This window comes from Anolis sagrei, chromosome 1 (genome assembly GCF_037176765.1).
Source record: "Anolis sagrei isolate rAnoSag1 chromosome 1, rAnoSag1.mat, whole genome shotgun sequence".
Lineage (NCBI taxonomy): Eukaryota > Metazoa > Chordata > Lepidosauria > Squamata > Dactyloidae > Anolis > Anolis sagrei.
In genome coordinates this window covers 187735460-187750041 of record NC_090021.1, presented here as the reverse complement: position 1 = coordinate 187750041, position 14582 = coordinate 187735460, and the positions used below count along the sequence as shown (strand labels likewise).

Sequence of the window (14582 nt, the reverse complement as noted above, 5' to 3'; positions counted from 1 at the left end):
TCTTCAGCTTAGAAATGAAGATGAGCACCACCCCACAGAGTCTGACACGACTAGACTTAATGTCAAGGGGAAACCTTTACCTTCAACTATAGCATACTATTCTAGAGAAGTATTAGCATGTTAAAATCTTATTGAAATCTTTCATTCTTTCCCTCTCATTGTCAGCTTGAAACAGAACAAACCAAACCAAACCTTAACCTTACAGTTCTGGTAGTCATGAGAAAAATCATCACTTTGATTGCAGGTCAATTATATTATTAAAACACTTCTGAAGTGATCATAGCCATGGGGCTTTCATCTGAATCCAATTCTAGGAAGTTATTGAGAATGAGAGAACCTTTCAGCCTAGTACAGAGATCCTTCCCATGGTTACTTAATAACCACATGCAGCTTTTCATATGTCCAGAGATGTGATGTGGCATCATTTTCAGAGAATAACAGAATCGGAACTTAGGGAAGCTCTTTCTGAAGAGTATTTTTGGCGTGACTAGTTGTAAATCACTCCCCTCCATTTTTTGCTGCTAATGTTCTGATTTCCAAAACAAAATCCTCAGCATGAACCTTTTCACGATCTTTTTTGATGGGGGGAACCTTCAGATTGGTCAGAGAACAAAACTTGACCTCTAAAACTAGCTAACATTACTTCTTGGATGAAAAAAACCATGGTTTTTTCCCCTTTAAGAATTGTCATAAGAGTACAATTATTAAAATATTTGTCTACAGAAAACATTTAGCTGACTGTTCCTATGCATAGTGGGAATAAACAACATATTTTCAATATGTTTGATATGATCTAGTTGATTTCTGAGCAGAACTAATCATTTTAATAAAATAGATATGTTGAGAGAGGCATTTGCAAACCCCACCAAGGGGCAGACAGTGATGAATGAGAGGCTAGAATGTGATGAGACGTTAATGACTTATTCCTAGCTCTCCCAAGGCTGGACCTCAGGGCATTTTCCTACATTACAGTAGTAAACAAAGCTCTTCTGGAATGCTAGCTATACATCTTGGGGTTAGGTATGCCTTCTAAGGAGACCTGTGACCACAACAATTTTTTTCCATATTTCAAGGTGGTATATCTCATAGTGCCATAATACACAGTAGGGCTGTGGAACATTTACCCCTCCAAATGCTTTTGGGCTCTGTTGATGGTTGGGTTGCAGTCCAATAGCATCCATAAGGCCACACATTCCCTACCAGCAAATATAAAAAGACCCATTTTTTATTTGACACTTGTAAAGCCAGTATTTTTCTAATGTAAAAACATGTATTCATTTTTATGGAAATGGTAACAAAACCCTCTTTGACAAAATGCTGTTGTAGGAGAGGAGTATTAAAACATGAAAAGGAAATAATATCTCTATCCCAGACAGTGATGTATTTTAAAAAACCTTTCCATCAAGCTTTGTTTGGCTCTGCAATTCTCATAACGGCTGTCATGCCCATAAACACTTTTTTGCAAATGGATGGGGTGAGAAATGAGAAATGTCTGTAACAGATCCTGAAGTATTTCAATAATAGATTTCTTTTTACTCCCAGCATATTATGTTCAGGACTAAAACACTTCTTCTAAGTCTATAGGTTCTCAGTCCAGCTGCTCCCTTTTGTCACATGAACAAGGAATGGTGTTCTTAATTTCTTAATTTAAATACGGAAGCAATTAAGTAACCTTTTCTCTTTATTCTGTCATTTGAATTAATAATATCAAGCATGTGTGTTAATGTCCATAAAGATTGCCTCATGTGACTCCTTCCATACATCTGGTTTTTCAGAATAGTCTACTGCTTATGCAGTCAGGGCACTCTATAGAGATTAAAAACAACAACATTGCTTGTGGTATCAAAGGATGTATATAGTAATGTCGTATAATTTTGATATCATTAATTCATACTTCTGCCCCTTTCTCCTCTTTTCCTGCAGCTAATCAATTGCATCAAAACAGTGAACAAATGGAAATCTGGTAAATAAATATTTGCACTTCTAATTTTCGAGTCATGCTTGACATATGTTAAGTGACAAGTCCAATTTTGCATGAAGCATTAATTTCTCTAGTGGATTGTTCATGGGGAATATCTGTGAAGAACATTTTTCTTACCATGTGTAATCTGAATGAAGTAAATGTAGGAAATGATTTTTCCTTTTTTAAAAAAATCTAATGGTCTTAATTCAGATCATTCTGACAGCTCAGATCCCTATAGGAGATGTGTGGGCTTCTGATTGCCAAATCCAACAGTTAACAGTCTCACACTTGTCAGAGGGCCCTCCAGGATCTGATGTGTGGAGAGGAGTGGGGCAGCTTGCATATTATGGCAAGCCTTTCCAAGGCACCATTGTGTTACTTGCTTCAGCTGCTGAGAGGGATTCTATTGCTGGACTATGACTTATACTGCACTTCAGGAGTTGAAATTATGCATTGAATTTACAGTGGAAATGGGAAACCATGGATGATAGTGAACTCTATTGAAATTAATAACTGCTGCTGGAAGTTACTATAGAGTTATATTATTATTATTATTATTTCTTATACTTGTATACCGCCGTTTCTCAGCCTGACCGGCGACTCAACGCGGTTTACAACAAGATAAAATCCACAACAATATACAATGTAAAACCACAAAGGCATAAAATACAATATTAATGTGACAATAAACAACACCGTACATCTCATAACTAAAATCATGATCCAGTTCGTCGTCCAATTTTCCAATTCCTGTAATCATCACATTGGTTGCACTGTTTAACCGAATGCTCGTTCAAACATCCAGGTTTTTAATCTTCTACGAAACACCATCAGCGAGGGGGCTGATCTTACCTCCATGGGGAGGGCATTCCACAGCCGGGGGGCCACCACAGAAAAGGCCCTGTCTCTCGTCCCCACCAGCCGCACCTGTGAAGCAGGCGGGATAGAGAGCAGGGCCTCCCCAGAAGATCTGAGGGTCCTGGTGGGCTGATAGGCAGAGATACGTTCGGATAGGTAACTTGGGCCAGAACCGTTGCCCTGGAGAGCTCAGAAAATTACTAGAGAGGTATTCCCTCCAAGAATTTTCTAAGTCCTCCAGCAGAACTCTGTTATAACCTTGACAGAAGCATACCACAAGAAGGAGGAATTAGAAAATACCTTCAGAAAATGTATTTTGTTGGATGTGGGTAGGTGAAGCAGCAGATAACGGACTGAAAGAGACTGGGGTTGTAGTATTGAACGTACTCATCGAAACTCTCTAGCTCCATTTACATGTCTCATGAAACGCTCTCATTCCCCAGGCCCTGTGCAGTCTTCTTCACCCACTTTTGTGCCCCCTGGCTAGTAGCCCAACCACTAACAGAAAGAGAAAGAGGTGGCTGGATATTTAAAAGTTTATTTATCTTTTGCCCTGCTTTTCTCGCAATAGAGGACACAGGGCATTTTACAAGATCCAGAAAAATAAACATAATTAAATCTGTGATAACATTGCAAACCAAGTTTAAAACAAACAGTATTTAAACAATTGAAAAGCATATGAAATACAAGATGTGGCAGGGGAAAGAACAGCATAGCCCATTAGTAGATGCTTGTACCATAGCCACTTAATGACTAAATGCCTGTCTCAGTTTTTTTTTTTTCCATGTCAGGAGTGACTTGAGAAACTGCAAGTAGCTTCTGGTGTGAACGAATTGGCTGTCTGCAAGGACATTGCCCAGGAGACACCCAGATGTTTGATGTTTTACCCTCCTTGTGGGAGGCTTCTCTCATGTCCCTGCATAGAGGGCCTGGAGCTGACAGAGGGAGCTCAACCTGCTCTCCTCAGATTTGAACTGCTGATCTGTTGGTCAGCGGCCCTGCTGGCACAAGAATTTAACCCCATTGTGTCACCAGGGGCTTAATCTCAAATATAAAGAGAACTATATTCCTGCATCCTTCCAGGAAGTTGCTTTTTTTCTAAAGCAAAGCACGTAGCCTTATTTCAATGGAAATATGTGGTTGGGTTAAAGGGGAAGAAACGGCTCGTGAATTTCTTTTTACTTCCTATTCTAAAATGTATTCATTTATGTGGTTGCACTGTTCAGGGAATCCCTAGGGGGTGAATCTTACCTCCCTGATCTGCTGAGCTTGTTTGTTTGTTTATTGTATTTGTATACCGCCTTTCTCAGACTGTAGGCGACTCAAGGTGGTTAACAGTCTAAAATTCAATGTTTACAATATCATAAATATAATTAAAAACATAACATATAATAAAAACTAAACAACACTAAATATAAATACATAGTGTCTCCTTGTTAAAAATGTTGTCCGGTCTCATTATCATCATTCCATTTTCCAATGTCAGTTACTCTGCATTTGGAAACGCTTGTTCAAAAAGCCATGTCTTGCCTTTTTTCTGGAATGTTAAAAGGGAGGTGACCAATCTAATATCTATAGGGAGGGCGTTTCATAGCCAAGGAGCCAACACCGAGAAGGCTCTATCTCTCGTCTCCGCCAAATGTACTTATGACGAAGATGGTAACGAGAGCAGGGCCTCCCCAGATGATCTTAAGATCCTAGATGGTTCATAAGGGGAGATGCATTTGAACATCTACTATTCCATTACTAAAAAGATGCACACAAATGGTTGCAACCTTTGCGTTTGCGTGCTTCCCCTGCCTCCTGTGAAGCCAAGAGAAGGAGTTTGACAGGTTTTGGCTTCCATTTTCAGTTTTAGCTGAGTCGTGCACACTGTGAACTGTGGCTAAAAGTAACTCTGGTTAACTTCCCCATGGTAGTTTCAGAAATGGCAGAAATTCACCACAGTTAATAGCTACCACATTATTTACATCAAACCATACGATTTAGGTTAAGGGGAAAGAAAAGTCAGATTGTTCAAACTCCTTCCAGCTGCACGTGAGGAGGGAAGAGGACTATACAAGTTGAGAACTCACTCTGATTCATTTTGTTAAACTTTGGTTAAAAGCTGGGGAAGGGAAAGTATAGCAAATGCAGCTCCAAGTCATTTTGTGGCAATTATCTTCAAAATTCCATATGATGGGTTATCACTGAAAATTGGTGTTAAATTTCAAAATGCACTAAATGGGAAAGTTCTTATATGTAATCAATGAAGTATTTCATTTTATAGCCATTATTAGAGTTTTATTCCTTGTAGTTGACTATCAACCGTCAGTACTATAATCACTATCCTATTAACTGAAGGGTATTTAAGTACATTAAATTTTTTATTTCTATATTGGTATCTGAATCTGATTATTAAGTATGAGTGAACAATCTTGATAATTGGTGGGGAGATTTTAATGAATTTAATAATATATCTTAAGCAATATTCAAAAGGTTGACTGAGATAGTGACAAATTTGCTTTTGGGTGTTTCAAGGTATACAAACTTTTATTTATGCACAAAATTATTGTAATCCTTACGCATAAAATTACCTTCAGGCTATATGCATAAAGTTACATCAAACATCAATGCATTTTGTGTTTAGATTTGGATACCATTTCCTAAGCATCTTGTTATGTGTATACAAATATATAAAAAAAACGAAAACATTTTTGGTATGAGTCATTTTGAAAAAAGTATACCTAAGCTGCATTTTGTGTATTTTTAGTATGTACACTCACTCTTGCCAGACAAACACACAAATCAAATAGAAAAAATCTGAGGAATCTCCTGAGTGTTAACCTAAAAAGTCTTTCTGCTCCCACTGATATTACTTGGCCCTGATAGCTTCCCTTTTCTTCCCTGTATTTTTTAAATTTAATTGTCAGATTCTATTTTAACAACATCACTGCAGGTTTATGAACACAGCCAGTAGTGTGTTCATAAATAGTAGCCTTTTAGCAGAAAACATGATTCAAACTAAGAAGTAAAGAGTGCATCCTGGAAGAGTTAGGATTTGGGAGTTAGAATTCTGAATCTGGCATTTTGATAGAAGTGTTGTCCCCACCCTTTTGTAAATGAGGAAAACATTTTGGTAAAGTCTTGAATAGTTAATATATTTCTGAATGGGAAAGGACAATCCGCCCTTTTAAACTCTGTGATTAATTTATGTTGTCAGCAATGGTATGTTGGCGAAGGACAAGAGGCTTCAATTTCATCAGAAAGGGAGAAGTATGAACTCCACTGGCTCAGGGAAGAGCAGTGCAACTGTTTCAAGGTAAGCAAAGAATTGGTCATCTGGGAATGGTAGATTAAATAACTTCTCTTTCCCATCCTTCTTTTGCATAGTAAGAATTCCATAGTTAACTTTTGGTGATAGTCTAGATGTCTATTCAGCATGGTAGCACGTAGTGAAGGCTGGTGTGTTAGTGGAGTGACTACAGCTCCTTGTTTCCTTTCCTGCTACTCAGCAGAGATGTGTCTCCCCATCCAACAGCAAATTATGGGTGCAAATTAAGGGCCGAAAGCTGTTGTTCTGTTTTTATTTCAAAGGATGGGAAGAGGTTTTTGATTCTCTATCTCATGATCCCAAATACCTGTGCTGTCTTTGGGCCCGTACCATTGCTGTTCTCCCAACTGGTAATCAGTTTTTCCTTCAAGCACATTTTTGGCCCTTGCTTGCATGCAGTGGAAGTAGTTTCAATTTTGCAGGGCTTAATGTCTTCATTCAACCAGTGGGCTTTAAAATTATTTTTAATTGAACTGTATTTTAAATATAATTTATTTAATTATGCTCTGTTCTTATTTGTTACTGAGTATCTATTTTTAAAAATTGAATACCAGTGTTGGAAGAAACACAAAATGGAAGCCAGCGAACCAACAAATTGGCTTGGATGGGTGGGTCAATGCCTTGGGGGTGGGGGTGGGTGGGAGAGGGGTCGTACTGATTTCCATCTGGCAGAAAAATCTTATGAACCAGCTCTGACTCACAGCCTAAATCTAGGTGGAAATTTTGTGTACATTTTTGTGCTTTTTTTTTTTTGTTTAGTGTGTCTGAATTACTAGAACTCTATGAGGAAGATCCCGAAGAAATTCTCTACAATCTTGGATTTGGTCGTGATGAACCAGATATTGCTTCTAAAATCCCACCAAGGTTTTTTAATTCATCGTCCTTTGCCAGGGGCATAGACATCAAAGTATTTCTGAATGCCCAGCTGCAACGCATGGAGGTGGAAAACCCCAATTTTGCCTTAACAAGTATGTGTGCTCAATTCAAAGTGTGATATCTTTCTGTGAGATATCACTGTGAGATATCACCCAGAGATTTTGCATCTAGTGGGAGGTGTTAGAAATATAATGAACAGTTATAAATAAACATTGCTGCCTTTTATAAACTGACCTAGAATGTGTCCACAAAGGACACAATGTTATTAGGTGATTTTTTTTCTTTGCAAAGATGGACTAAACAGATTGATTTGAAAAGCCCTTCAAATTCTGAATCTAGTGAGACACAAATATTCAGCAGGTTGGCTCTTCCTTAATCTACCAAATCCTTTACTATATTTTCCTATGTCAGCCATAGGTTCTGCCATCTTTTTGAAGACTGTGATGAGTGTCTATATAGGGCTTATATGTATATAAAACAATGAATCCTCTTTATCAGCCATCCCCAGCCTTGGCCCACCCAAATGTATGTAGATGTTTCCATCATCCCTGATCACTGGGCATTATTGTTGGGTTTATGTGGCTTTTAGGCAAAATAATCTGGAGAAACCTATGGAAGGATGGTCTAGACCAGAATTTGGGAGATTTTTTTTTCCAGACCTGTCCCCACAATCTCTTATGGTAACTGGACTAAACTTGGCATTAATTTATCTTGGATTCAGAGCAAGCAAGGCAACGGTAGAAAGAGGTGGAATGGGAGAAAGGTTCAGAGAAAAAGGTATGGTGTTGACTTGAAAGGAATAGGTGGGACTTTATGGGAATGTACAACTGCTGAGGATGGAGTGATAGAAACAACCCGATTTGTCTCTCCCAGAAAAATTAGCAAATATGTTGGAGATAGCATAGTTTCTTTTAGTTGATTTGTCAGGTTTTGAATGTTTTCAAGATCTGGTCATGTGGTAGCAAAAATAGTGTTTTAGAGAATATTAAATATTCCTAAAAGGAGGAAATGTTTGGACTTCTGGCTCAACATTTTTTTTAAAAAACCTCTTCTTCAAGATAAAAATGTATCAACCCAATTTTAAAAACCCAAGATTTGGATATAAACAGGGTATCTAGGCAGCAGAAATCTGGCACATCCTTGGCTCTAATGCACTGTGGGTTTTTTAAAATTGCATGTTCCAAGTCATTTGTAGCTTCATTATAGAGATTTTACAATGGTGTTCATTGTTCCCTATGTCATTTCTGGCTTGTCCTCTTGCCAGGTCGCTTTCGCCAAATTGAAGTGCTTACTACTGTGGCCAATGCATTCTCTTCCTTGTACTCCCAAGTCTCTGGCACTCCAATGCAGAAAATTGGGAGCATGAATTCAACAGCTTCCAACAAAGAGGAATCCAGCCCTCCTCCTCTAAAGCGACACAACACAGCAAGTCGCTTAATGAAGACCATATCTAGACTCAATCTTACTGGGAACTCACAGGCAGGGGAGGATGGCAGCCCAACAACACTCTCACCAGTTGTCTTGCAGGAGATTGAAAATGGGAGTGAAGAATCAGAGGTGAAAAATGATCCCAAAACTCCAAAACACTTCAAAGCATCTCTGCTGGCTACAGTGAAAGAGGAAGTACCTAGCAATCAGCCTGGTCCTGAGGGAGCTCAAAGTCCTTCAGAACTCTTTGTGAACACAAATGTTAAACAGGAAACACACAACACTGCATCTCATGAAGATAAGCAAGAGGACAACTTTTTGGGACATTCAGGAAAAACTGCTGTTATGAATTCCTCTGGACTTGAAAGTGTGGTTCTGGAATCATCCAGTTGTGGCCCAGAAGAAAGTCATAAGCTGCACATTCCTCCTGCTTCTGCAATGGATAAAGAGCCCTGTGCTCCAATCACAAACCCATCTATTGTTAACCTCATGTTGCAGCAGAAGGACTCCTTTGAAATGGAGGAGGTGAGTGGAAAGGTTTCCTTTTCTTTCATCTATTTTTTCTCCTTCTTGCAGCATGTAGATTTTCCTTGATTGTTCTACACAAATATTAGAATGGCAAGTTCAAAGTTCAGAAAGTCCTCAAGTGATTTTTCAATGCATTGCTTTGTGTTTGAAAGTCATATGGAAGCAGTGCAGATCTTCAGCTAGGATTATTTTATTTTATTTATATCCTGGCTTTTTCTGGGCATGGGGCCCAAGACAAATTTGAACTTGCTGGTTTAGCGAGAACTTGAGTTAACCTTGACTAAATTAAGGATTATGTAGATGCCTGAAGCTTTGGAGAGGTTGCACTTCACAACATTGTGTTTTGCATGTTCAAAGTCAAATTCGGCAAGAGACAAGAAAATAATATGTGTGCTTGAAATCTTGGAGAACATGTCTATTCCAGAGTAGGGTGGCAACTACAGGGCTAAGCAAATCTTTGCTCTTCACAATTTTTTTGGAGTAAAGCTTACAAGTTAGTTATCACAGGCCATGCTGGAGACAGGTGTTTGAAGCTGCAGGTCACAGCCTCTGGAAGTGTTGAATTTCCCTATCCCTGCAGTACTGGGTTGAATAGATTTATGAATTAATTAAATATATCCTGGATATTGGCGGTTACTCATATCCTGAGGCACATCAAGGGTTCTGGCTTTCCTATGTTCAAGAAGATGCCTAATTAAACTCTGGCCCTTCAGCTGATTTGGCCCCCAACTCCCAAAATCCCTAGCCAGCTTGTTCAGTGGTCTGGGAATTGGAGGCCCAAACAGCTGGAGGGCTGCAGTTTGAAGATGCCTGTCTTAGCTGTGACTTTCAAATTCCTTCATCTTTGTATCCTGGCATGATTGAGTTCTTAGAAATGCAGCTTTACTGTAAATGTTTTGCCTAATCTGATTATTTTTGTCCGCATAACTTGTTCTCTTTTGGTGCATCTGTGTTGAGGAGCATAAATTACCTATTTAGTGCAGTCCTTTCTCCAATTTCTAGATGTGTTGGATGGTAATTCCCACCATCCATAGATGGCACGACCAATCTAATTTTCCAAAAACACTGGTTGTTCTTTAGTACATCCAAGGGACTGTTTGGCACTTGCAAGCAGCAGAGTAAATGACAAGATATTGCAGGAGTGGTGGCTGGGGAGACAAATCTAACATACACAGTTTCTGGGTAATCTGCATCCAACTTGTTTAACTTCACAAGATCATTGAGCAAAGTAACAACGTTGCAGTTATAAACTTCTGCCAAAATTGTGATGTTTATGTTGGTTGTTTATTATTTTATCTTATTGTTTTTACACTTGCAGTATTTTGTGTGATTGCGCCTTTGAGTGCTTTGTGAGCTGCCCTGAGTCTCTCAGGGAGATGGTAGCAGGATACAAATAAGGTTGATTAATTAATTAATTAATTAGCACCTACCTTCTGCTCTTAGGAGATGGGATTCATTGGGTTGAGAAATCCAATGTTTTCTGATAGAAATCACACACACATACATATATAAAGCAAAAAGTGGGTGTTAGGAGTGAGCAGAAAACCTCTTGTCTGCTTGCCCCTCTCTCTCCTTTTCCCGCTTCCCAAGCTTTCTTTTCCAATGTTTTCAAAAGGCGTATCGCGGCAAATATGTTAACACAGGTTTTTCCATGCTATCCTGGTGCCTTTGAGGTTTGTGCCCCTTTAGGAAGTCTGTTGTTGTCAAGATAGCCCAACACAAGAGAAATGAGTCAGGGCAAAGTTTTCTCAAGAGTCCTAGCCTTGGTATTCCTTAACCAATCATGTTCTTTTGAGCTTGTATCCTGTATTGACATTGGCTAAGGCAATTGGGCAGTTTGGGCGGGGTGGACAATAGCTGCTAGTTAGAAGAGAACAAATGTAGACAAGACTCTGACCTTGCGGTCCCATACAAGGATGGGTGGCGGAAGATGATTAGCCTTTTTACTTTCTAACTAAACTAAAAGACCAGGAACAAGAAGAACAAGTAATTGCCACTGGGATCAAAGTGAATCAAGGCCAGCTCCTCTGAAAAAATCCAGACCTAGCAAATGACTTGTAAGATGATCATTTATGTTTTTTTTTAATTGTGTAGGAAAAGGCATTAAACCGCTTACATACTTGTATGGACACCAGAATGGTTTGTCTTTGTATAGGTACATTTTCTTTTTTTCCAGATGGCATTGATCTAAATATCTTTGGCTATATCTCTATGGCAAACTAACAGAATTTGATTGCAAATATTGGGCATTTAGCTTTTCTCTCTCTCTGAGCAGTCTTAGGTTTTGGAGTTTGCTTGTGTTTTTTAAAAGAAGCATCTAACATTGATGTTTGAAGAGCTAGTCTTTAAACAATGAGAACAATGTTTGCTGTGTATCCTGAGATTAAAGGCAGTGTAGCCATACTAACAGTAGTAAAGAATGTAGTTCAGTTTTGGAAGAAAGGGTATAGAAGGCAAACTGCTGTCTAATGTGTTTATGTACATCCAGTGCCATTTTTAAAAGGTGAAAATGCTGGTGAGTTACCTGCAAAAAACTAACCATGATATGCTGCAGTTGTATACTTCTGTATCCCTTGTATGGATGGTGGATTGCAGGATTTGACACAGGCATGCACTGCAACATTGTTTGATATTACCATTCCATGGAAGGCACAAAACCAATTCCACAAAAATATAACACAGAAAGCTAGAATTTGGAAACACCCCTGTGGCGTTTATTTTGCTATCTGTTTCCCTGTTCAGAAGATTTCACTTCACTTTCTGTCCCTGTGATAATTGGATTTTGAAAATTTTGGTATTGAAAACAAGGATTGGTGATAGAGTTTCAGTGGAGACACCTTTCCCCTATGTTAACTATTTCAGGAGTGCATTCCCCTTTCTAGGGGTACACTTCTCTCGCTTCCTGTTGTTTCACTCCTGTTCTTAACTATGAGTCATTTGTAAGTTGGATGTTTATAACTCAGGGATTGCCTGTATCTCTGAGTGCTGAAATGCAATCAGCAAGCAAGCAAGAAAGTAAAGAAATAAAAGAAAGAAGGAAGGAAGACCGAGAACGGACGACAGAAAGGAAGAACTCTAATTCAAGTGCATTAACATGACATTTGAATGTTGCTAGCAGGCAGAAAAAAATGTGGTATAATTACATGATTAAAGACTGCTTTAAACCCCAAACATTTATTCTCAGAGGAAGTTGGTTGCTGGTGGCCTTTCTTCTTTCCAGCAGGTTTCTGCTGGGGGCAGGAACTATTTAGAGTATGTTAAGCAAATCACCCCGAGGCAAAGGCATAGCAGAATTACCTTGGCACGAGTTGCTATTCAAGGACAGTGACTTACACAGATACATAATGGTGTGTAATTTTAGCTCTCATATTCTTTGTAAGTTGTCTCAGATGTAAAATATTGTTTTCACATATATTTCTTATTTTATTTCAGTTTCAAAAACCTGTTACTGTAGTGTTTTCAGGGAGAGCTGAATTGTAGTTTTGTTTTGACAACTTGGTACTGGTTAATGTGTTGTAGAAGGCTTTCATGGCCGGAATTACTGGGTTACCGTGAGTTTTCTGGGCTGTATGGCCATGTTTCAGAAGCATTCTTTCCTGATGTTTTGCCTACATCTATGGCAAGCGTCCTCAGAAGTTGTGAGGTCCCAACCTCTGAGGATGCCTGCCATAGATGTAGGAGAAACATCAGGAGAGAATGTTTCTGGACCATGGCCATATAACCTGGAAAACAAACAGCAACTGTTTTATTATCCAGGTGGAGGCCACAATGAGGCCCTAGAGAGAGAAAGATAATCCATTTTCGGGGGAGGGAGGAAGAGAGTTGAAGGAGGAAAAGCATTCCCCCTGTTTTCAGTGGTTATTCCCTCTCCCCTCTTCTTATTTCATGAATGAGGGTTGTTTCCATGATGAACAGGAAAACGGAGAAATGGCATGACTACTTCATCCCACCCTCTACCCCTGTAAAATGGACTATCTTCTCTCTCTAGCATCCCATGTGGCCTCCACCTGGGTAATGGAACAGTACTGACAACTCTTTGTCAATGTGGCTTCAGGCAAACTATTTCTTTAGAAATGGGTTTAAGCTAGATGGACAATCTTGGAGATCACTGTTAGATATATATCTTTGAAATTAAATACACAAAAAGCTGTATCTAATCTTCTAAATAAAAGCAGAATTTTCTCTGATTTTGTAAATATCAGGTTTTCCATTTTAATTTCATGTCAAAATGCTTATTATGGCAACAACAGATTTATTTTTACAGACTATTCTCCATTTTTAGGGCTTTAAAAAAACAAACCTCTCTTTGAAGAGTGGTCAAGTTCAAGGGTGGTTGGAGGAGAAAGAGGGAGCAAGGAGTATCTCAGATTTTGGGATTCTGCGTAATGGATGCTCAATCCCTAACTGCAGTGGGACACATTGCATTAATTTCTTTGCAGGAGAAAATTGATATTATTTTACAATGCACACAATTTGTTTCCATTCTGTTTCTCTAAACAATGTTCAATCGGCCTTATTTCAATGGTATTTAATAAACTCTTTTCTGTAAATTGTGATAACAAAGACACAATGGGTTTGCTCCATAGTTTGAAAAATATGCCTGTTTCCTCTAAGAGGAAGTCCTTTGATATCTGATGTTTCTATTATTAATGCACTAGTGTTAATTCAGGGTTTGTTGTGTGAGAAAAAAGGGAGCAAGCGATTTAATCATAATGAAACATCTGAGAGTTGAGGAAACGTCTGAAAATTGAGCAGTTGTGAAACATGGACTCCAGCAGCCCTTTTAAAAAAGCTGTCTGTACTTTAGTGGCTGATTACTTAATCATCTTGGCATAAATATTTGCAACTCCTAAATGAGTCATTTATAATATCTTACAAAGCTTAGAAGGAAAGAGTGTACTTTGTTTTAATAGCACCCCATTGGTAATTCATTTCATGTCCTTGTATCCTGTGGGGCTTCTTTGTTGTTGTTGTTTTTTGTTCAGCATGTTTGAACAATTGTGGCATTGTTCAAACAATGTTTTGAACATGGTTACGGAAAGGAAAATGATCAAGTTTACCATTCCTTGCGCAAATGCAGTGCAGCATGTGTAACAGCTTACATGCACACACTAGTATTCATACATGCTTTGAATTTGTGATGGTGCAGGTAGGGCACCCAAATCTGTCTGTGCAGCTTATGTGTGTATAACAGTTTGCATATACTTCTTGAGTTCCTTTTTATTAGGATGTAAAACAATGTTCCTCGGCCTTTGGTCCTCTGTTTGGGATTGCAACTGCCAGAAACCCTTGCCAGCAGTCAAGGATTTTGAGAGGTGAAATGCAAAACATTTGGAAGGATGGGGATTGATAACCACAGCAACAGAGGGAACTCTCTCAGCTCCCTGTTTATCCATATTGATATACATTACTTCAGTTGAATGTTGCCATAGAACTCCAAGAAATCAGGAACCCTGGTGAAGCAAGGAACAGAGCTTCATGAAACTCTGTTCACTTTTATCTTCTTTCCAGTCCTTCCCTGTCATCACAGAAAGCTAAGGCTCCCTTCTTAACTGTTTTTAACAAGTAATAAGTATATAAGACTTCAGAGATGGTGCGGAATGTGTTCAGTCGACA

General features: G+C 38.8%; 1 protein-coding gene across 6 annotated transcripts in view; it reads left to right on the top strand.

The window, feature by feature from the left end:
- The window catches only part of ITPRID2 (ITPR interacting domain containing 2), a 75805-nt gene that overhangs the window by 29156 nt on the left and 32067 nt on the right, over window positions 1–14582 (top strand). For all 6 annotated transcript variants that reach the window (XM_060780050.2, XM_060780041.2, XM_060780072.2 and 3 more), the window contains exons 6-9: window positions 1924–1963; window positions 6024–6122; window positions 6894–7102; window positions 8275–8963. In XM_060780050.2, the coding sequence (XP_060636033.2) occupies window positions 1924–1963; window positions 6024–6122; window positions 6894–7102; window positions 8275–8963 (1037 nt within the window). The remainder of the gene's footprint in view (window positions 1–1923; window positions 1964–6023; window positions 6123–6893; window positions 7103–8274; window positions 8964–14582) is intronic.